This window comes from Rhinoraja longicauda, chromosome 1, assembly GCF_053455715.1.
Source record: "Rhinoraja longicauda isolate Sanriku21f chromosome 1, sRhiLon1.1, whole genome shotgun sequence".
In the NCBI taxonomy this organism is placed as follows: Eukaryota; Metazoa; Chordata; class Chondrichthyes; order Rajiformes; family Arhynchobatidae; genus Rhinoraja; species Rhinoraja longicauda.
The window spans coordinates 4851439-4875955 of NC_135953.1; the positions used below are offsets into that span (position 1 = coordinate 4851439).

Genomic DNA, 24517 nt, shown 5'->3' on the forward strand with positions numbered 1-24517 from the left:
AATTTATTTTTGGTTTTAAAAAAGAACTGTGATGGTCCTGTCGGGCCCCTGTTCAATGGGAGTGTCCGGCACACTGCTCACCCGGAGTGTCCCGGCACACTGCTCACCGGGAGTGACCCAGCCCCCTGCTCACCGGGAGTGTCCGGCCCCCTGCTCTCTGGGATTGTCCGGCACACTGCTCTCCGGTGGTGTCCGGAACACTGCTCACCGGGAGTGTCCGGCCACCTGCTCACCGGGAGTGTCCGGCACACTGCTGTCCGGGAGTGTCCGGCACACTGCTCACCGGGAGTGTCCGGCACAGTGCTCACCAGGAATGAGCAGCAAACTTAGCAGATGGCACCTAAATTGGCAGATGTGCCAGACGATCAAACCGCAACCTATCATGGTTGTACTCACAAACCGACAAACCCAGGAAATTTAAAATCAGTCGATGTGTGCGTTTCTTTTGATTTGTGCTCTGCCTTTTGATCGGACCTAATCGTCAGCACTGTTCGACATTGTATTTCAGAAGGTCTTTGGTTCTGTCGACAACACAGAGAACAGAATCACAGGAGTGGAGAAGGGACGAGGAAAATGTCCTTTTGAGCCAATGCAACCATTTGCAGCAACCCTTGCAGGTATATAATTTGAACTAGATAAACGTTGGGTGGACGTTATTATTTCCATAACAGGGCAACACGGTGGCGAAGCAGTGTGTAGGATAGTGTTAGTGTGCGGGGATCGCTGGTCGGCACAGACATGGTGGGCCGAAGGGCCATGTTCCCGTGCTGTATCTCTAAAACTAAACTAAACATGAAAATCACTTTAATTGAGGCATTGTCGATTTACAAATATTGCAAGATTAATAATGCAGATTCATGTTGAGAAACATTGTTTTCTTTTAAACAAGCGCCTTTAAAAATCTTAAAGAATACGTCTAGAAAAGTCCAACTTTTTAATTTGTATATACAGCATGGAAACAGGCCCTTCGGCCTTCCAAGTCCATGCTGACCAACAATCACCCCGTACACTAGTTCCAACCTAAACTCTAGGGGCAATTTACAGAAGTCAATTAACCTACAAACCTGCACGTCTTTGGAGTGTGGGAGGAAACCAGAGATCCTGGAGAAAACCCATGCGATTAGAGGGAGAAAGTACAAACTTCATACAGGCAGCACCCGTAGTCGGGATCGAACCCGGTCCTCTGACGCTGTGAGGCAGCAGCTCTACCACTGCACCACCGTGCCACTTACCCTTTAAAAACAGTAGATGGACATTGTACATATATAGGTTTGCGATTGATACATGTCGATTTTTGAATTTCAAAGTAGCTAACTTTGTTCCAATGCACGTTATGCATTTTAAACGTTTAGTTTTTCCACATAGGAATTTCCACTTTGAATTTGATGAAGATGAAACAATTTTATAAGTAGTGTACGAAAATAACTGCAGATGCTGGTACAAATCGAAGGTATTTATTTCACAAAATGCTGGAGTAACTCACTCAGCAGGTCAGGCAGCATCTCCTGAGATGCTGCCTGACCTGCTGAGTTACTCCAGCATTTTGCAAAACAATTTTATAAAATATACAATCTATCCTTGCGACATAAAAACAACAGTCTACTTATCAAACAATTATTTATTAAACATGTCAATACTTGTTAAAAATCTGGTTTTCATATTCTGCTGTGGGGTGCCACAATCTTGTTCACTTCCAATGTTAGAGACAAAAAGCTGGAATAAACTCAGTGGGTCAGGCAGCATTTCTGGAGGAAAGTAATAGGTGAATAGATTGAAGATGGGTCTTGACAAAAAAACGTCACCTATTGCTTAACTCCAGAGATGCTGCCTGACCCACTATAGACAATAGACAATAGGTGCAGGAGTAGGCCATTCAGCCCTTCGAGCCAGCACCGCCATTCAATGCGATCATGGCTGATCACTCTCAATCAGTACCCCGTTCCTGCCTTCTCCCCATACCCCCTCACTCCGCTATCCTTAAGAGCTCTATCCAGCTCTCTCTTGAAAGCATCCAACGAACTGGCCTCCACTGCCTTCTGAGGCAGAGAATTCCACACCTTCACCACTCTATGACTGAACTTTGAAAAAACTTCCGGATTGAACCTGCATCTGCAGGTTTAGTTTAGAGATACAGCGCAGAAACAGGCCCTTCGGACCACCAAGTCCGTGCCGACCAGCGATCCCCACATATTAACACAATATGGACAATTTCCATTTATACAAAGCCAATTAACCTACGGACTTGAACGGCTTTGGAGTGTGGGAGGAAACCAAAGATCTCCGAGAAAACCCATGCAGGTCACGGGGAGAACATACAAACTCCGTACAGTACAGCGCCCGTAGTTGGGATGGACTATCTGGCGCTGCAAGCCCTGTAAGGCAGCAACTCTACCGCCCCTTCAGTTCCAATATGTTCTGTTCAAGACTCGGATTTCTCGCACTTGTGTCGTTTTGTGTGTTCTGTAAGTGCAGGTGAATGTAAGTATTTGGCGACTGTGTGATTATTTCCTTCCTCTGTGTGTTTGCTTCCAGACGGGGTGCTGTTTTCAGCGACGGTCGTTGATTTTCAGGGCAAGGATCCGGCCGTGGTCAAGAGTATGGGGAAGGTGGAAAAGATCCGCACAGAGGACTCTTTCATGTGGCTAAGCGGTGAGAACCCACTCATGTTTTACACCCATTGATTAGAAACATAGAAACATCGAAACATAGAAAATAGGTGCAGGAGGAGGCCGTTTGGCCCTTCGAGCCAGTATCGCCATTCATTGTGATCATGGCTGATCATCCACAATCAGTAACCTGCGCCTGCCTTCTCCCCATATCCCTTGATTCCACCATGATTGTTGCTGCACAGAGGGAATGCTTTCATTTGAAGGACAGTAGCAACTGAAGGGGATGGTTTATCACCACCTGCTTAAAGACAGTGCTAGGTCACAGGAGCAGAATTATGAATGATACGTTATTGTCACATGCAACAAGTCGCAGTGATATTCTTTGTTTTGTATACTCAAGGTATGCAAAGAGTCGCCACACAAAGGGTGTTCTATTTAGGGAATGCTTTCATTCGAAGATCAGCAGCAACTGAAGAAGATGGCTTATCAACGCCTGCTCAAAGATAGTGCTAGGTAGTTTATTATTGTCATATGTACGAAGATAGAGTGAAAATCTTTGTGTGCTGTCCAGTCAAATCAAATCATACCATACATGAGTACAATCGAGCCATGCAGAAATATAACAGGTAGTGCACAGAGAAACATACCAGGGTGCAGAATGTGGTTTTACAGCATTGTAAGATTAGAGTTACAGAGATAGAGCAGATTTTTTTTTAAAGTGCAAGGACCATAATGAGGTAGGTTGGAAGATTCGGATTATATCCTAGTTTACGGTAGTACCATTCAGTAGTCTGATAACGGGGAGGAATCTGGTAGTATGTACTTTCAAGCTTCTGTATCTCTGCCCCACCGAAGGGGGAGCAGGGGGAATGATTGGGGAGAAAAGGGTCCTTGATTGTTTTGTGTGTAAGAAGGAACTGCAGATGCTGGTTTAAACCGAAGATGCCCACAAAAGGCAGGAGTAACGCAGGCAGCATCTCTGGAAAGAAGGAATGGGTGACGTTTCGGGACGAGACCCTTCTTCAGACTGGTTAGGGATAAGGGAAACGAGAGATATAGATGGTGATGTGGAGAGATAAAGAACCCGAAACGTCACCCATTCCTTCTCTCCCAAGATGCTGCCTGACCTGCTGAGTTACTCCAGCATTTTGTGAATAAATCGATTTGTACCAGCATCTGCAGTTATTTTCTTATATAACAATGAATGAAAGATGTGCACAAAAGTAACGATGATAAAGGAAACAGGCCACTGTTAGCTGTTTGTCGGGTGAAAATGAGAAGCTGGTGTGACTTGGGTGGGGAGGGATAGACAGAGAGGGAATGCCGGGGCTACCTGAAGCGAGATAAATCAATATTCATACCACTGGGCTGTAAGCTGCCCAAGCGAAATATGAGATGCTGTTTCTCCAATTTGCGTTTAGCCTCACTGACAATGGAGGAGACCGAGGACAGAAAGGGCTGTGTAGGAATGGGAAGGAGAATTAAAGTGTCCAGCAACCGGGAGATCAGGTTGGTTCAGGCGGGCTGAGCCAAGGTGTTCCAGTGAAACGATCGCCCAGTCTGCGTTTGGTGTTGCCGATGTATGAGAGTCCACATCTTGAACAACAGATACAGTAGATGAGGTTGGAGGAGGTGCAAGTGAACCTCTGCCTCACCTGAAAGGACTGTCGGGGTCCCTGGACAGAGTCGAGGGAGGAGGTAAAGCGACAGGTGTTGCATCTTCTGCGGTTGCAGGGGAAGGTACCTGGGGAGGGGGTGGTTTGGGTGGGAAGGGATGGGTGGTTGATTGTTCAACCAGGGAGTTGTGGAGGGAATGGTCTTTGCAGAAGGCAGAAATGGGTGGGAATGTGAAACTGGCTAGTGGTGGGATCCCGTTGGACGTGGCATCAATTTTGGAGGATGATGTGTTGTATGCGACGGCTGATGGGGTGGAAGGTAAAGACTAGGGGGACTCTGTCTCTGTTGCGACTAGGGGGAGGGGGAGCAAGGGCGGAGCTGCGAGGTACTAAGGAGACACGAGTGAGGGTCTCGTCTATGATGGGAGAGGGGAAGCCCCGTTCCCTAAAAAATGAGGACATGTCGGATCTTCTCGTTTGTAACACCTCATCCTGGATGCAGATGCTTCTAGACGGAGGAATTGGGAGTAGAGAATAGTTTTTACAGGAAGCAGGGTGGGAAGAAGTGTAGTCGAGATAGTTGTGGGAGTCAGTGGGTTTGTAATTGGCGTCAGTCAATATATTTCCTGTGATGGAGACTGTGAGATCAAGAAAGGGGAGGGAGGTGTCAGAGTTGAGTGCAGGATGAAAATTGGTGGTGAAGTGGATGAAGTCTATGAGTTCTGCCTAGGTGCAGGAGGTAGCACCGATGCAATAGACAATAGACAATAGGTACAGGAGGAGGCCATTCGGCCCTTCAAGCCAGCACTGCCATTCAATGTGATCATGGCTGATCATTCTCAATCAGTAATCAATGTAACAGAGATAGAGTTTGGGGATAGGGCCAGTGTACGCCTGGAACAAGTGTTATTCAACATACCTTACAAAGAGGCAGGCATAGCTAGGGCCCATGCGAGTGCCCATAGCTACGCCTTGGAGGAAGTGGGAGGAGTCAAAGGAGAAGTTGTTGAGGGTGAGGACCAGCTCCACTAGGCAGAGTAGTGTTAATAGAGGGAAATGGATGGTTCTGCAGTCGAGGAAGAAACGGAGGGCTTTAAGACCTTCCTGGTGGGGGGATGGAGGTGTAGAGTGACTGAACGTCCATAGTAAAGATGAGGAAGTGGGGACTTGGAAAGCGGAAGTCATTAAAGAGACGAAAGGGCGTGTGAGGTATCTTGGACATAGGTCGGAAGAGATTGGACCAGGGGGAGAGGATGGAGTTGAGGTGCATGGAAATCATTTCCGTGGGACAGGAGTGGGCAGAAACAATGGGTCTGTCAGGGCAGTTGTGTTTGTGGATTTTGGGGAGAAAGTAAAAACGGGCCGTGCGGGGCTGGCAAACGATAAGGTTTGAGGCTGTGAAAGGCAGACAGCCAGAAGTGATGAAATCAGTAATGGTGTTTGAGATTAAGGCCGGGTGCTCATCTGTGGATCGTGGCCCAAGGGTTGGTTGCTTTCCTGAGACAACATTAAATATAGATGGTGTCAACGGTGGGGGAGCCTGCTTTTATGTGATGGACTGGGCTACATCCACAACTCTGCAATTTCCTGCATTTTTGCTCATCAGACTACAGTAAACTCTCGTTATAATGGACCGTGGGGGATGTCCGTTAGTGCCGATTGTCCGTTATAACCGCTCCTATCGTAAGTGATAGGAGCAGAATCAGGCCATTCGGCCCATCACGTCTACTCTGCCATTCAATCATGACTGATCTATCTTTCCCTCTTAACCCCATTCTCCTGCCTTCTCCCCATAGCCCCTGACACCTGTACTAATCAAAAATCTATCTATCTATGCCTTAAAATTATCCACTGCCAGTGTGACTGCTGGAAGCAGATTCTCTAACAGCACATGAAAGGTGGCGAGACAATAACTTGCATTGCTCGGCTTTGAGTGCTAGGGCCAAGTGTTGGAAGATGGGGTTAATGTGGATGGTTGCCTGCTTGTCAGTATGGACTTAAGGGGCCGAATGGCCTGTTTCCATACTGTATGACTTTATGACTAATGTATGAGGGAATCCAGACGTGTACAATGAACCTGTGGTGTGCAATGAACCGCTTGACAAGATTTCCAACTGCACATGCCTGACTTCTGCCACAGGGCGTGAATCACGTCTTAACAAGTCAGAGGTTATGGGGAGAAGGCAGAGAATGGGGTTAGGAGGGAGAGATAGATCAGCCACGATCGAGTGGCGCAGTGGACCTGATGGGCCGAATGGCTTAATTCTACTCCCATTCCTCATGGCCTTATATCAAGTGTGTGAGGCCTGCATCAATATTGTAGGGGGTTCCTTTCTGATCAGCTGTCACCCTGTGGAGTCCAGCACTGGAAATGTGCCACATGTATAGAGACCCTTCTTCAGACTGAAATCGCTCATTCTCACACCTTACCCCTCCACATCTCTCGTTTACCCCTCCCCTGACTCTCAGTCTGAAGAAGGGTCTCAACCCGAAATGTCACCCATTCCTTCCCTCCAGAGATGCTGCCTGTCCCGCTGAGTGAATCCAACATTTTGTGTCTTATCTTCGGTGTGAACCAGCGTCTGCAGTTCCTTCCTACACCCTGGTCCATTCTTGGTCTTACTGATGTGGAGGAGGCTACATTGAGAGCACCAAATCCAATAGTCAAATTTGGAGGAGGTGTATGTGATTCTACTCTCTGTGGAAGGACTGTTTAGATCCCTGCACGGTGGTGTAAGGACAAGTATTGAACCTTCTCCCTTTCACACCTTACCCTTCCATATCTCTGTGTCTCCCTCTCCCCTGACTTTCAGTCTGAAGAAGGGTCTCGACCCGAAACATCACCCATTCCTTCGCTCCAGAGATGCTGCCTGACCCGCTGAGTTACTCCAGCATTTTGCTCTATATATGATCTAACGTAACCAGTCTTTCTGGTTAAAATACCTTGCGATCGCACTTGCACCATAACACCAATAAGCTATGAATCATATGATTACTACTGGCATGAATAAATAGCATCAACAGGCACTGCAAAGACACACTGCAGCCATTGTACAAAGCTTCAGATTTCTGTTGAATGCTATGCCTTGGCTGTCACGTCTTGCAGAATAATGCAGTGGCTGGGTAGAGTGGAGCAGGCATGGGGAGACTGAGACCACAGTATGATGGAGCATCACTTTCAAGATTTCCCACCATTGGTGACAATACAGCCTTTCTTCCGTGGTTACACTATGCCAATCCACTTGGCATCTAGCGTAGGTACTGAATGTGCCATTTGTAGTTTAAAGGAGCCACAATACCTTATTGAACCCTGTCTTTAAAAAAAAACAGGCGTTGCACTGGAGCACGATGTCCACTGCCGGGAAGCTGAGGCCATTTGTAACCAACCCCCAAGCTGCCCGAATGCTCCCCACAGCCCTCCCCACCAGTGTTTTGTAGCCTACCTAACAAATATAACCAGCTTTGGATGCACACCACAGATTCTGAATTGTATGGTGAAAGACAGGGTACAATTGTGGCAGAAAGAAACATTTTGAAAACAAATTGAAAAGCCTGCAAGTACAGAGTGCCTTTAACAATCAGTAAACATCCTGTGGCACCCTAGATCAACGGCGCACTGAGCTGTTTTGTCACAATGTAATAAGAGGCCGTAAAGCACCGATTCCTGGGTGCTCTTCCTTGGATTGAATCCCACAGAGCATTCTCTCAACCATTCAGCAAGAAATTGCAGTGAATTATGGACACAGCCCAGACCATCATACAAACCAACCTCCCTTCCATTGACTCCATCTACACCTCATGCTTGGCAAGGCCAGCAGCATAATCAAGGACCACACCGGCCACTCCCTCTTCTCCCCTCTCCCATCAGGCAGAAGGTACAGAAGTATGAAAACGCAGAGTAAGTGCAGATTTTTTTAAAGTTCAAGGTTCGCACGGAGGTAGCCTGGGAGACCAGTCTACATCGGAGCTTAAGGGAGCACAGGTCAGTAGTCTGATAACTGGGGAAGAAACTGTTCTTGAATCTGGTGGCACATGCTTTTAAGCTTTTGTATCTTTGGCCTGATTGGGAAGAGATGAAGAAGAGGAATTTTAATGTAGATTTAATGCGGCACAGTGGCGCAACGGTAGAGTTGCTTCCTTACAGCGCCAGCGATCCAGGTTCGATCCTGACTACGGGTGCTGTCTGTACAGAGTTTGTACATTCTCCCCGTGACCTGCATGGGTTTTCTCCGGGTGCTCCGGTTTCCTCCCTCACTCCAAAGGCGTATAGGTTTAGGTTAATTGGCATCGGTAAAATTGTAAATTGTCCCTCGTGTAGGAGAGTGTTAGTGTGTGAGGATCGCCGGTCAGCGTGGACTCGGTGGGCCGGTTTCTGCACTATATCTCTAAACTAAACCAAAATTTGAAATGCTACTGATGATTTAGAAAAGAGCACCACTGCAGGGCCGGTCAGCACATCTCTGGGAGTCTCAAAATGGACATCAATGTGTTAACTAGAATATATTCTTGTGTCCGATGTGGCTAAACTCCAGCTGGTGTGAGGAACAGTAGCCTGCAGGCCCACAACAGCCGGCAAAGCCATCCCGCTGCTCTCCCAAATGCTTGTTCGCAGCTCCACGCTGTACATAAGTCTGGCGTTCCTGCAATGGAGACGACCTGCGGCTTTAATCCTCACTCTGTAACCTGTGTATAACGTGATCAGTCAGCATGACTTTGTTTGGGGAAGGTCATCTCAGACGTTTGTGTGTTCAATGAAAGGGTGTTGGCATTGCTGAAATGCTAATGAATACGTTCATAAGTGATAGGAGCACTTTCGGCCCATCAAACCAATCATTTTGGGTCAGGACCCTTCTGCAGACTGTTAGCGGTCGAGCCAGACAAGGTTCTGTTGCTGCCGCCCAGTGTGGAACGCAGGGCATGGAAGGTGAGCCGCTGTGAGAAGCGGCCGACTGACTATTGGCACCTGGGTCTGAACTGCGAGGTCTGGAACTGGAGTTGGAAGCCACGAGGTACAAGATGGAGATGCAGGCAAGCGCCGAGGAAAGACACGTGGCTGTGGTAGCGCGCCTGGGTTAAAACGGTGTGGTAGAGCCAGCCAGAGAGCAGTAGGAATCACAGAGGGGGAAAAGTGAGAGTTCATCAGTTCATAAATGATAGCAGAATTAGGCCATTCGCCCATCAAATCTACTCCACCATTCAATCATTGAAGAAATTCCTCCTCATATCATTCCTGAAGGGATGTCCTTTAATTGTCCTAGACTCTCCCACTACCGGAAACATCCTCTCAACATCCACTCTATCCAGGCCTTGTACTATTCGGTAAGTTTTGAGAGAGGGTCTTTCAGAATTCTTGTCAGACAGAGGAAGAAAACGTCTTAGTTGGAATTCTGTGCGAGGGTCCAGACCCGAATCGTCACCAATTCTTTTTCTCCAGAGATGCCATCTGACCCGTTGAGTTACTTTCTCACTTTGTGTCTATCTTGGTATAAACTGGTATCTGCAGTTTTTTGCTTCTACATTTAATGGTCGTGACTTGCATAGTAAGGAATGCAAACAAAATGGCGGCGCTGCCCTAGCAGCTGCGGCTCACCTGCGGTCCATTTGTCTTTGTGTTTTTGTTGTTTTTTTTGTCTTAATTGTCGATGTGATGTGGTGTTTTTGTGTTTGTGTACTATGTGTGTATGTGGGGGGGAGGGGGGAACTGTAACATTGTAAATATGTGTCCCTTCCGAACGGAGACCCGACCTTTGTTTTCTGGGTGTTGTCTCCGTTCCTGCTGCGGCCTACCATCGGCCCAACTCCTGGAGCTGGCAGCCTCCAGGGCTCTGGTTCGCAGAGCCCGCGGATCGGACTTACCATCACCGGAGCCGGCCGTCTTCGGAGGCTGCGGGAGCGGCTGCGACTCGCCTTAGGCTCGGGCCGCGTGGATGCCGACATCGGGAGCTCCGGCAGTGGCAGCGGGTTCGCCCGCCCCGGATCGCGGGGCTTGGGTCGCGGACATTTCACCGTCCGGCGCGGCCTAAGATATGCCGCGGGATATTTCTCTGCTGGGCGGGGGCTTCAATGTCGGGAGCCACGACCGCCCCGACGTGCAGCAACAGCGGCAGCAGCAGCGTGTTCGCCCGCCCCCGGATCGGACTTATCATCGGCGGAGCCGGCCGTCTTCGGAGGCTGCGGGAGCGGCTGCGACGCGACGCGCCTTGGGCTTGGCCCGCTGTGGACCGTCCGGTGCGGCCTGCAACCACAACAACCTGACTGCGGGCGAGGACAGCGGGAGAAGGGAAAGACATTGTGGCCTTCCATCACAGTGAGGAGAGGACTGGAGGAGACTCACTGTGATGGATGTTTCTTTGATGGATGTTTCTTTTTTGTGTGTTTTTGGGGTTGGGTAATTTGAATGCCTATTTAATGCTTTTATTGTTGGACTGTGTTTTGGGGGTTTTTTGGGGTTGTGTAATTTTAATGCTTATTTAATGCTTTTATTGTTGGACTGTGGGTGACTGAATTTCGTCCAATATTGGATGACAAATAAAGCTATCTTGAATCTTGAATCTTGAATCTTGAATCTTGAGAGCATAGGGTGCTGACCCGAAGCAGCTTCTGTTCATTCCCTCTGCAGATCTGCTGAGTTTCTCCAGCACTTTGTTTTCTGCAAATACTTCCTTTTTTGGTGTTGTTGGTTTGATTCTAAAATAGAATGAGGATGAAGGATTTTTTTCAGTTTGCATGAATTCATTCTTCCACATTCATGGAATCCATAGTATTTATTTTTAGAGATACAGCACAGAAACAGGCCGTTTGGCTCACCGAGTCTGCACCGAACGGTGATCTTGCACACTAAGAGTATCCTACACACACTGGGGACAATTTACAGATACCATGCCAATTAACCTACAAACCTGTATGTCTTTGGAGGAAACCGAAGATCTCGGAGAAAACCCACGCAGGTCACGGGGAGAACGTACAAGCTCTGTACAGACAGCACCCGTAGTCAGGATTGGCACTGTAAGGCAGCAACTTGACTGCTGTGCCACCCGTATCTTGTATCCTGTACCGATTTAGTGGGAGGCCACAGAATGCGCAACCAACAACTGCCATCCCCAATGTTGACAAGATGTGAAACATCAAATAGTTGGGAGAAATTGTCTTTGAAGTTCATGAGAGTGTGCCTTGACTCCAATACCAAATTGACATAAAATGGGTCGCGACCTGAAACTTTACCTATTCCTTTTCTCCAGAGATGCTGACTGACCTGCTAAGTTACTCCAGCATTTTGTGTCTATCTTCAGCATCTGCAGTTCTTTCATACACATACCAAATTGTATGCAGGCTGGACCTTTTAATGATGGCAGATTTTATTTCCTGGTGACAAAAGCGGTCGCAATAAATTTACTGATCATTACTGAATTGTATGGTTGAATTAAAATTTTCTGGTAATGGTGTTTAGTTTAGAGATACAGCGTGGAAACTGGCCCTTTGGCCCACTGATTCCACGCCGACCAGCGATCCCCGCACACTAACAATAACCTACACACTAGGGACAATTTACAATCATACCAAGCCAACTAGCCGACAAACCTGTATGTCTTTGGAGTGTGGGGGGAAACCGGGAACGTGCAGACTATCCAGACAAGCACCCATAGTCAGGATTGAACTCGGGTCTCTACTGCTCATCAGGTCATGTGATAGGAGCAGAATTAGGCTATTCTGCCCATCAAGCCTACTCCGCCATTCAATCATGGCTGATCTATCTCTCCCTCCTAACCCCATTCTCCTGCCTTATCCCCATAACCCCTGACACCCATACTAATCAAGAATATCTTTGCCTTTAAAAAATCCATTGACGGCCTCCACAGCCTTCTGTGGCAAAGAATTCCACGGATTCACCACCCTCTGACTAAAGAAATTCTTCCTCGTCTCCTTCCTAAAGTTACGTCCTTTAATTCTGAGGCTGTGACCTCTGGTCCTTGACTCTCCCATGAGTGGAAACATCCTGTCCACTCTATCCAGGCCTTTCACTATTCTGTATGTTTCAATGAGGTCCCCCCTCATCCTTCTAAACTCCAGCGAGTACAGGCCCAGTGCTGTCAAACGCTCATCATATGTTAACACACTCATTCCTGGGATCATTCTTGTAAACCTCCTCTGGACCCTCTCCAACGCCAGCACATCCTTCCTCAGATATGGTGCTCAAAATTGCTCACAATACTCCAAATGCGGCCTGACCAGCGCCTCAGCATGACAGCCTTATTTATGTGTACAAGCCCTCTTGAAATAAATGCGAGCATCGCATTGCCTTCTTTACTACCGATTTGACTTGCAGGTTAACTTTTTGGGAATCCAATCCTGCACCAGCACTCCCAAGTCCCTTTGCACCTTTGATTTCTGGATTTTCACTCCATTTAGAAAATAATCTATGCCTTTATTCCTACCACCAAAATCCATGGCTCCACACTTTGCTACACTATATTCCATCTGCCACTTTTCTGTCCACTCTCGCAACCTGTCCAAGTCCTTCTGCAGAGTCCCTGCTTTCTCTACGCTACGTGTCTCTCCATCTATTTTCGTATCATCCGCAAACTTGGCCACAAAGCCTTCAGTCCCCTCGTCCAAATCGTTAATATACAACTTGAAGAGCAGAGGCCCCAGCATCGAGCCCTGCGGAACTGCGCTGGTCGCTGGCAGCCAACCAGAAAAAGCCCCCTTTATGGCCACTGCTTCCATTGTGCCACCATGCCACCCCAAATGATCTGTTATAACGATTTTTCTGCCTGGATCAACACTGCGGAGCAGCTGATAGAGTTGCTACCTCACAGTGCCAGGAATCCCGGTTCGACCTTGACCTCTGGTGCTGCCTGTGTGGAATTTGCATGTTCTCCCCGTGGAATTCATTGCCACAGAAGGCTGTGGAGGCCAAGTTAATGGATATTTTTGAGGCACAGATAGATAGATTCTTGATTAGTACAGGCATCAGGGGTTATGGGGAGAAGGCAGGAGAATGGGGTTAGGAGGGAGAGATAGATCAGCCATGACTGAATGGCGGAGTAGACTCAATGGGCCGAATGGCCAAATTCTGTTCCTAGAACTTATGAACCGATGTGGAAATTGGGTTGATAACTGCCAGTTATAGTCATAGAGGGAGTACAGAGAAGGTTCACCAGATTGATTCCTGGGATGGCAGGACTTTCATATGAAGAAAGACTGGATAGACTCGGCTTGTACTCGCTGGAATTTAGAAGATTGAGGGGGGATCTTATAGAAACTTACAAAATTATTAAGGGGTTGGACAGGCTAGATGTAGGAAGATTGTTCCCGATGTTGGGGAAGTCCAGAACAAGGGGTCACAGTTTAAGGATAAGGAGGAAGTCTTTTAGGACCGAGATGAGAACGTTTTATTTCACGCAGAGAGTGGTGAATCTGTGGAATTCTCTGCCACAGAAAGTAGTTGAGGCCAGTTCATTGGCTATATTTAAGAGGGAGTTAGATGTGGCCCTTGTGGTTAAAGGGATCAGGGGGTATGGAGAGAAGGCAGGTACGGGATACTGAGTTGGATGATCAGCCATGATCATATTGAATGGCGGTGCAGGCTCGAAGGGCCGAATGGCCTACTCCTGCACCTATTTTCTATGTTTCTACGTTTCTATATACAGCTGGGAAACAGGCTCAATTGCCATGTTGACAAAGATGCCCCATCTACACTACGAGTATAAGTTTATTTTATAGTCACTTGATGGGCCAAATGGCCCAATTCTGCTGCTATCACTTATGAACATTTATATCAACAGCAATCTAACTGCCTCCTTCCTCTTAGATCCACAGTTTGTGGCGTCAGCGTACATCAGAGAAGACGGGGGAAGTGGTGATGATGACAAACTCTACTTCTTCTTCAGTGAGACAGCGCGGGAGTTTGAATACTACAAGACAGTGCGAGTTCCTCGAGTGGCTCGCGTTTGCAAGGTCAGCTTTGAAACCCTCCAGACCCTTTAGCCCATTTTTATAGAAACAAAGGTTCAAAGGTCTGTTTATTGTCATGTGTACCAATTAACGTATAGTCAAACTCGAATTACCATTCAGCCATACTAAAAAAAAAGCAACAACACACACAACTACACAAAAGTTAACATTAACATCTGCCACAGCAGATTCCCCACTTTCCTCACTGTAATGGAAGGCAATAAAGTCTAAACTTCTTCCTCTTTATTCTCCTGCGTCGGGGCGGTCGAAGCTCCCGCGTCGGGGCGGTCGAAGTTCCTGCGGCTTGGAGCTCCCGAAGTCAGTCTCTAACCAGAGACCGTGAGCTCCACAATGTTAAGTCCGTAGGCTCCCACGGTTGGAGCTCCAAGGTTGATCCACAACAGGGATCGCATGCTCCACGCTGTTACGTCCGCAGGCTCCTGCGGTTGGAGCTTCCAAAGTCGATCTCCACATAGGCCACCAGGTCCCAGGTCCACGATGTTAGGCCGCAATGCGGACGGAGATACGATACATTTTTTTAAAAATCACATCTCCGTCGAGGTAAGAGATTTAAAAAAAAATCTCCCAACCCCCCCCCCCCCCCACATAAAACAAGAACACTAAAAACATACATTTAACAATAAAGAAGGAAGGGACGAGAGGTTATCCACTTTGGCGGCAGAAACATGGAGGCAGATTATTATCTCAATGGAGTTAGGTTAGGTAAAGGGGAGGTGCAGCGAGGCCTGGGGGTCCTTGTACACCAGTCACTGAAAGTTGGCGTGCATGTACTGCAGGCAGTGAAGAAAGCTAATGGAATGTTGGCCTTCATAACGAGAGGATTTCAGTAAAGGAGTAAAGAGGTTCTTCTGTAGTTGTATAGGGCCCTGGTAAGACCACATCTGGAGTATTGTGTACAGTTTTGGTCTCCTAATTTGAGGAAGAACATCCTTGTAATTGAGGCAGTGCAGCGTAGGTTCACGAGTTTGATCCCTGGGATGGCGGGACTGTCATATGAGGAAAGATTGAAAAGACTAGGCTTGTATTCACTGGAGTTTAGAAGGATGAGTGGGGATCTTATAGAAACATATAAAATTCTAAAAGGACTGGACAAGCTGGATGCAGGAAAAATGTTCCCAATGTTGGGGGAGTCCAGAACCAGGGGCCACAGTCGTAGAATAAAGGGTAGGCCATTTAAAACTGAGGTGAGAAAAAACCTTTTCACCCAGAGTTGTGAATTTGTGGAATTCTCTGCCACAGAGGGCAGTGGAGGCCAAATCACTGGATGGATTTAAGAGAGAGTTAGATAGAGCTCCAGGGGCTAGTGGAATCAAGGGGTATGGGGAGAAGGCAGGCACGGGTTACTGATTGTGGATGATCAGCCATGATCACAATGAATGGCGGTGCTGGCTCGAAGGGCCAAATGGCTTCCTCCTGCACCTATTTTCTATGTTTCTGTGAGACAGACTGTTGGCGAGGCGGTCATTGCGTGCGCCACCCGATGGTCACGTATATAATTCTTAAGGGATTGGACAGGAAAAATGTTCCCGATGTTGGGGGTGTTTAGAACCAGGGGTCACAGTTTAAGAATAAAGGGTAGACCATTTACGGTTTCAAAGTTTCAAGGTCAGTTTATTGTCGCATGTACCAATTATCGTACAGTGAAACTTGAGTTACCATACAGCCATACGAAGTGAAAGCAACAAGACACACAGCCAAATAAAATAAAAGTTAACATAAACATCCACCACAGCAGCTCCCCACATTCTGGAGGACTGCAGTTGTACAGGGCCCTAGTGAGACCGCAAGATTTGTGGATGAATGTGAGGTTATCCACTTTGGTGGAAAGAACAGGAAGGCAGATTATTATCTGAATGGTGTCAAGTTAGGAAATGAGGAAGTACAAAGAGATCTGGGTGTCCTTGTTCATCAGTCACTTAAAGTTAGCAAGCAGGCAGGCAGTGAAGAAAGCTAATGGCATGTTGGCCTTTATGACAAGAGGTCCTTCTGCAGTTGAACAGGGCCCTAGTGAGACCACACCTGGGGTACTGTGCGCAGTTTTGGTCTCCAAATTTGAGGAAGGATATTCTTGCTATTGAGGGCGTGCAGCGTAGGTTCACTAGGTTAATTCCCGGAATGGCAGGACTGTCGTATGTTGAAAGACTGGAGCGACTAGGCTTGTTTACGCTGGAATTTAGAAGGATGAGAGGGGATCTTATTGAAACATGTAAGATTATTAAGGGATTGGACACATTAGAGGCAGGAAACATATTCCCAGTGTTCAGGGAGTCCAGAACCAGGGGCCACAGTTTAAGAATAAGGGGTAGGCCATTTAGAACGGAGACGAGGAAAAACTTTTTCAGTCAGAGAGTTGTAAATCTGTGGAATTCTCTGCCTCAGAAGGCAGTGGAGGCCAATTCTGGATGCTTTCAAGAGAGAGCTAGATAGAGGTCTTAAAGATAGCGGAGTCAGGGGGTATGGGGAGAAGGCAGGAACGGGGTACTGATTGAGAATGATCAGCCATGATCACATTGAATGGCGGTGCTGGCTCGAAGGGCCGAATGGCCTACTCCTATTGTCTATTGTCTATTCCTCACTGTGATGGAAGGTAATAAAGTCCAATCTTCTCCCTCTTTATTCTCCCGCGGTCGGGGCCATTAAAGCTCCCGCAGCCGGCTCCGAATCCCTCGCGTCAGGGTGATTGAGACTAAGGACTGAGATGTGGAAAAACTTTTAATTGACAATAGGTACAGGAGGAGGCCATTCGGCCCTTTGAGCCAGCACCGCCATTCAATGTGATCATGGCTGATCATTCTCAATCAGTACCCCCCCCCCCCCGTTCCTGCCTTCTCCCCATACCCCCTGACTCAGCTATCCTTAAGAGCTCTATCTAGCTCTCTCTTGAATGCATTCAGAGAATTGGCCTCCACTGCCTTCTGAGGCAGAGAATTCCACAGATTCACAACTCTCTGACTGAGAAAGTTTTTCCTCATCTCTGTTCTAAATGGCCTACTCCTTATTCTTAAACTGTGGGCCCTTGTTCTGGACTCCCTTCCTCTAACGTGTCCAACCCCTTAATAATCTTATACGTTTCGATAAGATCTCCTCTCATCCTTCTAAATTCCAGTGTATACAAGCCTAGTCGCTCCAGTCTTTCAACATATGACAGTCCCGCCATTCCGGGAATTAACCTAGTAAACCCACGCTGCACGCCCTCAATAACAAGAATATCCTTCCTCAAATTTGATGACCAAAACTGCACACAGTACTCCAGGTGCGGTCTCACTCGGGCCCTGTACAACTGCAGAAGGACCTCTTTGCTCCTATACTCAACATTCCATTGGCTTTCTTCACTGCCTGCTGTACCTGCATGCTTCCTTTCAGAGACTGATGCACTAGGACACCCAGATCTCGTTGTACGTCCCCTTTTTCTAACTTGACACCATTCAGATAATACTCTGCCTTCCTATTCTTACCACCAAAGTGGATAACCTCACCCTTATATCAACATTAAACTGCATCTGCCATGCATCCGCCCACTCACATAACCTGTCCAAATCACCCTGCAACCTCATAGCATCTTCCTTACAGAGTTTTTCACCCAGAGAGTTGTGAATCTGTGGAATTCTCTGCCACAGAAGGCCAATTCACTGGACCTTTTCAAGAGAGTTGGATATAGCTCTTAGGGCTAACAGAATCAAGGGATATGGGGAGAAAGCAGGAACCGGGTACTGATTTTGGATGATCAGCCATGATCATATTGAATGGCGGTGCTGGCTCGAAGGGCTAAATGGCCTTACTCCTGCACCTATTTTCTATGTTTAGGCAATAAACAATACATTTCTATGTGTTCGGTGGAATTGTCTTTCGGATAAGAACAAAGCCATCAGCACCAAAAACACTTTTTACTGATCCCAACTCAACTCAGCACAGGAACATGCCCAAACTAAGCCCATAGCCCTCGAAATGTTTCATATCCATTATCTGTCCAAATGTCTTTTAAATAAGGGTGGCACAGTGACACAGCAGTAGAGTTGCTGCCTGACTTAGTGGAAACAGGCCCTACGGCCCAACTCCTCCATGCCGACCAAGGTGCCCCATCTAAGCTAGTCCCATTTGCCTACATCCCTATAAACCTGTCCTATCCACGTACCAGCGCATATATCTTTTAAATGCTGTTATTTTGTCAGCTCAGCTATTTTTTCTTGTAGCTCATTCCGTTTACCCACCCCTTTTGTGTGGAAAAAGTTGCCCCTCAGGTTCCTATTAAATATTTCCCCTCTCATCTAAAACCTTTATTGTGGCATTAATGTATTTCAATTGCCCATTCACCTCATAAGAACATAGGATTAGGATTATGTCCTCGAGATCATAGAGCCATACTGCCTGGAAACAGGCCCCTCGGCCCAACTCTTCCATGCTGACCAATACGTTCCATCTCAGCTAACTCAAGCTGGCCCTTATCCCTCTAAACCTTTGCACACCTCCAGAGGTTATGGAGAGAAGGCAGGAGAATGGGGTCGAAAGATGAAGATAGATTCATGATTGAATGGCGGAGTAAACTTGATGGGACGAATGGCCTAATTCTGCTCCTACAACTTATGAAGTTTCCTATCCACAAACGTGATCAAAATGTCTTTGAAATGTTGTCATTTATATATCATTGAAACCCTTGAGCCAAGTCAGCCATTCAATGCGATAATTGCTAAATCTAACTTTAGATTTATTAATGTAGTGTGTATCATATATATTTCCCCTATTCAAAGATTTGTCAGGTGTGCATTCTTGTACTGCAAGCCATCTCAATAGATATTTCTTCATTCAGGGAGATATTGGTGGCCAGAAGACACTTCAGAAGAAATGGACGTCCTTCCTGAAAGCCCGTCTGGTGTGCTCTGATAAAAGCAACGAGATGTATTTTGATGAGATTCGCGATGTATTTACCCTGCAGTTTGACCCAAATAACGCAGCTTCTACAGTCTTCTATGGGGTTTTCTCCACAAGATGGTAAGTAAAGCTTTCAAGAAGCTACCAATTTCAGTTTAGTTAGTTTATTGGCACATGTACTGAGGCACAGTGGAAAGCTTTTGTTGAAACATAGAAACATAGAAAATAGGTGCAGGTGTAGGCCATTCGGCCCTTCGAGCCTGCACCGCCATTCAATATGATCATGGCTAATCATCCAACTCAGTATCCTGTACCTGCCTTCTCTCCATACCCCCTGATCCCTTTAGCCACAAGGGCCACATCTAACTCCCTCTTAAATATAGCCAATGCACTGGCTTCAACTACCTTCTGTGGCAGAGAATTCCACAGATTCACCACTCTGTGTGAAAAAAACGTTCTCAGCTCGGTCCTAAAAGACTTCCCCCTTATCCTTAAACTGTGACCCCTTGTTCTGGACTTCACCAACATCGGGAACAATCTTCCTGCATCTAGCCTGTCCAACCCCCTAAGAATTTTGTAAGTTTCTATAAGATGACTTAGATGAAGGGATTAAAAGTACCATTAGCAAATTTGCAGATGATACTAAACTGGGGGGTAGTGTGAATTGTGAGGAAGATGCAATAAGGCTGCAGGGTGACTTGGACAGGTTGTGTGAGTGGGCGGATACATGGCAGATGCAGTTTAATGTAGATAAGTGTGAGGTTATTCACTTTGGAAGTAAGAATAGAAAGGCAGATTATTATCTGAATGGTGTCAAGTTAGGAGGAGGGGATGTTCAACGAGATCTGGGTGTCCTAGTGCATCAGTCACTGAAAGGAAGCATGCAGGTCCAGCAGGCAGTGAAGAAAGCCAACGGAATGTTGGCCTTCATAACAAGAGGAGTTGAGTATAGGAGCAAAGAGGTCCTTCTACAGTTGTACCGGGCCCTGGTGAGACCGCACCTGGAGTACTGTGTGCAGTTTTGGTCTCCAAATTTGAGGAAGGATATTCTTGCTATTGAGGGCGTGCAGCGTAGGTTCACTAGGTTAATTCCAGAAATGGCGGGACTGTCGTATGTTGAAAGGCTGGAGAAATTAGGCTTGTATACACTGGAATTTAGAAGGATGAGGGGGGACCTTATTGAAACATATAAGATAATTAGGGGATTGGACACATTAGAGGCAGGAAACATGTTCCCAATGTTGGGGGAGTCCAGAACAAGGGGCCACAGTTTACGAAAAAGGGGTAGGCCATTTAGAACGGAGATGAGGAAGAACTTTTTCAGTCAGAGAGTGGTGAAGGTGTGTAAATTCTCTGCCTCAGAAGGCAGTGGAGGCCAGTTCGTTGGATGCTTTCAAGAGAGAGCTGGATAGAGCTCTTAAGGATAGTGGAGTGAGAGGGTATGGGGAGAAGGCAGGAACGGGGTACTGATTGAGAGTGATCAGCCATGATCGCATTGAATGGCGGTGCTGGCTCGAAGGGCTGAATGGCCTACTCCTGCACCTATTGTCTATTGTCTAAGATCCCCCCTCAATCTTCTAAATTCCAGCGAGTACAAGCTGAGTCTATCCAGTCTTTCTTCATATCTGCTATCTGGTCATCGGAAAGACAAAACATGTTTACAATCAAGCTATTAACAGTGTACAGATACATGATAAGGGAATAACTTTTAGTGCAAAGTAAAGTCCGATCAAAGATAGTCCGAAGGTCACCAATGAGGTAGACAGTAGTTCAGAACTGCTCTCTGGTTGTGGGTGGATGATTCTGTTGCCTGATTACAGCAGGGAAGAAACTGTCCCTGAATCTGGAGGTGTGCATTATTACACTTCCATACATTTGGCCTGATTGGAGAGGGAAGTGGAGGGAGAGGCCAGTGTGTGACTGGTCCTTGATGATGCTGCTGGCCTTGTCGAGGCAGCGTGAGGTGTAGATGGAGTCAATGGAAGGGAGGTTGGTTTGTGTGATGGTCTGGGCTGCGTCCACAATTTGCTGCAATTTCTCGCGTTCTTGGAACTGTACCCAAACCATCTGTGATGGTGGTGTGGACTTTTGCTTTTTAGAGAGTTCAAAGATATAGATGCCAATACGCTCTTCGTTTTATGAGCTCTATTAGCGCACAGCCCAATGAGTGAAAATCTCTTCATCTTCCTTCTAATCCATTCCCAAATTCTACTAATCATCTCCATCAACCATTTCAAACACATTTTCTCTCCCATTTTTACTTTAGACTTATAGACAACAGACAATAGGTGCAGGAGGAGGCCATTCGGCCCTTCGAGCCAGCACCGCCATTCAATGTGATCATGGCTGATCATTCTCAATCAGTACCCCGTTCCTGCCTTCTCCCCATACCCCCTGACTCCGCTATCCTTAAGAGCTCTATCAAGCTCTCTCTTGAATGCATTCAGAGAATTGGCCTCCACTGCCTTCTGAGGCAGAGAATTCCACAATTTGCTGCAATGTCTTGCGGTCTTAGATGAAGCTGTTCTTGAGAGATCAGTGTGGAAACAGGCCCTTCAGCCCACCGAGTCTGTGCCGACCATCATTCACCCCGTACACCAACACTATCCTACACACCAGGGATAATTTACAACTTTACTGCAGTCAATTAACTTACAAACCTGTACATTTTTGGAATGTGTAGGGAACCGGAGCACCTGGAGAAAACCCACACAGGTCACAGGGAAAACGTACTACCTGCGTATAGACAGCACCGGTAGTCAGGATTGAACCCGGGTCACTGGCTTTGTAAAGCAGCAACTCACTGTTTCTACTCTCTGCTATAATGGTAGATCTTGGTGGCACAGTGCGCAGTGGCATAGCTGCTGCCTTACAGTGCCAAAGACTCGAGTTTGATCTAGTTTGCATGTTTTCCTTGTGACCACGAAGGTTTCCTCTGGATGCGTTGGTTTCCTCCCACATCCCAAGGACATGCGGGTTTGTAGTTTAATTGACCTCTGTAAATTGCCCCTAGCGTGTAGTGGGATAACGAGTGTGAACAGGTGATAATGGTCGGCATGGACTCGGGGGCTGAAGGGCCTGTTTCTCTGCTGTATCTCGAGAGAAAAAAATCTGTGAGGAAAGGCATAGTTCTATTCTGTACTATTATGCAGTATATATGGTTTATTCTACTGCACGTGATGCCTTTAACTTGGCTTGAAGTTGAAGTTAAATATTCCCTCCTGGCGACTTCCCCAAAATACCCTCCCAATTTAAGCACTGTAGCTTCAATGTGGAAAGATCAATAACCAGGAGACATTATCTTAAATTCATGAGTAGAAACAATAGAGTTGAATTGAAGCAAATGTTATTAATCCGGTGAGACCGGTAGGGATCTGGAACTCTGGCCAACAAGTTTGTGTACATTCAGAAAGTACTTGGATATATGGTCAATATGCTCCAAGCAAATAAACTATTGACCAGTTCGTTTCAGTTTAGTTGTCACGTGTGCTGAAGTACAGTGAAAAGCTTTTGCTGCGTGCTAACCTGTCAGCAGAAGGACAAATCATGATTACAATCGAGCCGTCCACAGGGTATAGATACGCAATAAGGGAATAACGTTTGGTGCAAGGTAAGGCTAGCAAAGTCCAATCAAGGATAGTCTGAGGGTCTCCAATGGTGTTGATAGTTGTTTAGAACAGCTCTATCATCCTTGTGATAGGATGATTCTATTGCCTGATAACAGCTGGGAAGAAACTGTCCCTGTATCTGGAGGTGTGCATTTTCACACTTCTGTATCTCTTGCCTAATGGGAGAGGGGAGAAGAGGGAGTGGCCAGGGTGCAACTCATCCTTGATTATGCTGGTGGCCTTGCTGAGGCAGCGTGATATATATCACAAAATGCTGGAGTAACTCAGCAGGTCAGGCAGCATCTAGAAGAGAAGGAATGATGCTAGATGCTGCCTGACCTGCTGAGTTACTCCAGCGTTTTGTGATACCTTCGATTTGTACCAGCATCTGCAGTTATTTTCCTACACAGCGTGATATATAAATGGAGTCAAAACCTGCAAGGTGGAATTAGGGTGGCAGTGAACCAGTGACCTCCTCCGATGTTATGTATTTCTATATCTTAAAGGAATGTTCTGGTGTAGATAAATTTAGGCACATTCTTAAGTCAGTAGTTTAGAGGTTAGCTTAGAGATACAGCATGGAAATGGGCCTCTCGGCCCACTGAGACCACACCAACACTATAGACAATAGACAATAGGTGCAGGAGGAGGCCATTCGGCCCTTCGAGCCAGCACCGCCATTCATTGTGATCATGGCTGATCATCCACAATCAGTAACCCGTGCCTGCCTTCTCCGCATACCCCCTGACTCCGCTATGCTTAAGAGCTCTATCTAGCTCTCCCTTGTTCTACCTTATTCCACTTTTATAACATTAGGGGCAATTTACAGAAGCTAATTAACCTACAAACATAGAAACATAGAAAATAGGTGCAGGGGTAGACCATTCGGCCCTTCGAGCCTGCACCGCCATTCAATATGATCATGGCTGATCATCCAGCTCAGTAACCTGTACCTGCCTTCTCTCCATACCCCCTGATCCTTTTAGCCACAAGGGCCACATCTAACTCCCTCTTAAATATAGCCAATGAACTGGCCTCAACTACCTTCTGTGGCAGAGAATTCCACGGACTCACCACTCTCTGTGTGAAGAAATGTTTTCTCATCTCGGTCCTAAAAGACTTCCCCCTTATCCTTAAGCTGTGACCCCTGGTTCTGGACTCCCCCAACATCGGGAACAATCTTCCCGCATCTAGCCTCTCCAACCCCTTAAGAATTTTATATGTTTTTATAAGATCCCCCCTCAGTCTTCTAAATTCCAGCGAGTACAAGCCTAGTCTATCCAGTCTTTCTTCATATGAAAGTCCTGCCATCCCAGGGATCAATCTGGTGAACCTTCTCTGTACTCCATCTAAGGCAAGAACGTCTTTCCTCAGATTAGGAGACCAAAACTGCACACAATACTCCAGGTGCGGTCTCACCAATGCCCTGTACAACTGCAGCAGAACCTCCCTGCTCCCAAACTCAAATCCTCTTGCTATGAATGCCAACATACCATTCGCTTTCTTCACTGCCTGCTGCACCTGCACGCTTGCTTTCAATGACTGGTGCATCATGACACCCAGGTCACGTTGCATCTCCCCTTCTCCTAATCGGTCACCATTCAGGTAATACTCTGCTTTCCTGTTCTTGCCGCCAAAGTGGATAACCTCACATTTATCCACATTATATTGCATCTGCCATGCATTTGCCCACTCTCCTAATCTATCCAAGTCGCTCTGCAGCCTCCTAGCATCCTCCTCGCAGCTAACACTGCCACCCAGCTTCGTGTCATCCGCAAACTTTGAGATGTTGCATTCAATTCCCTCGTCCAAATCATTAATATACACTGTAAATAACTGGGGT

At 46.8% G+C, this 24517-nt stretch overlaps 1 protein-coding gene across 2 annotated transcripts in view; it reads left to right on the plus strand.

Annotated features, from left to right (window-relative positions):
- The window catches only part of sema4f (sema domain, immunoglobulin domain (Ig), transmembrane domain (TM) and short cytoplasmic domain, (semaphorin) 4F), a 136524-nt gene that overhangs the window by 80996 nt on the left and 31011 nt on the right, over positions 1–24517 (plus strand). For both annotated transcript variants that reach the window (XM_078404341.1, XM_078404422.1), the window contains exons 5-8: positions 509–617; positions 2533–2649; positions 14037–14182; positions 19005–19186. In XM_078404341.1, coding sequence (XP_078260467.1) covers positions 509–617; positions 2533–2649; positions 14037–14182; positions 19005–19186 — 554 coding nt within the window. The remainder of the gene's footprint in view (positions 1–508; positions 618–2532; positions 2650–14036; positions 14183–19004; positions 19187–24517) is intronic.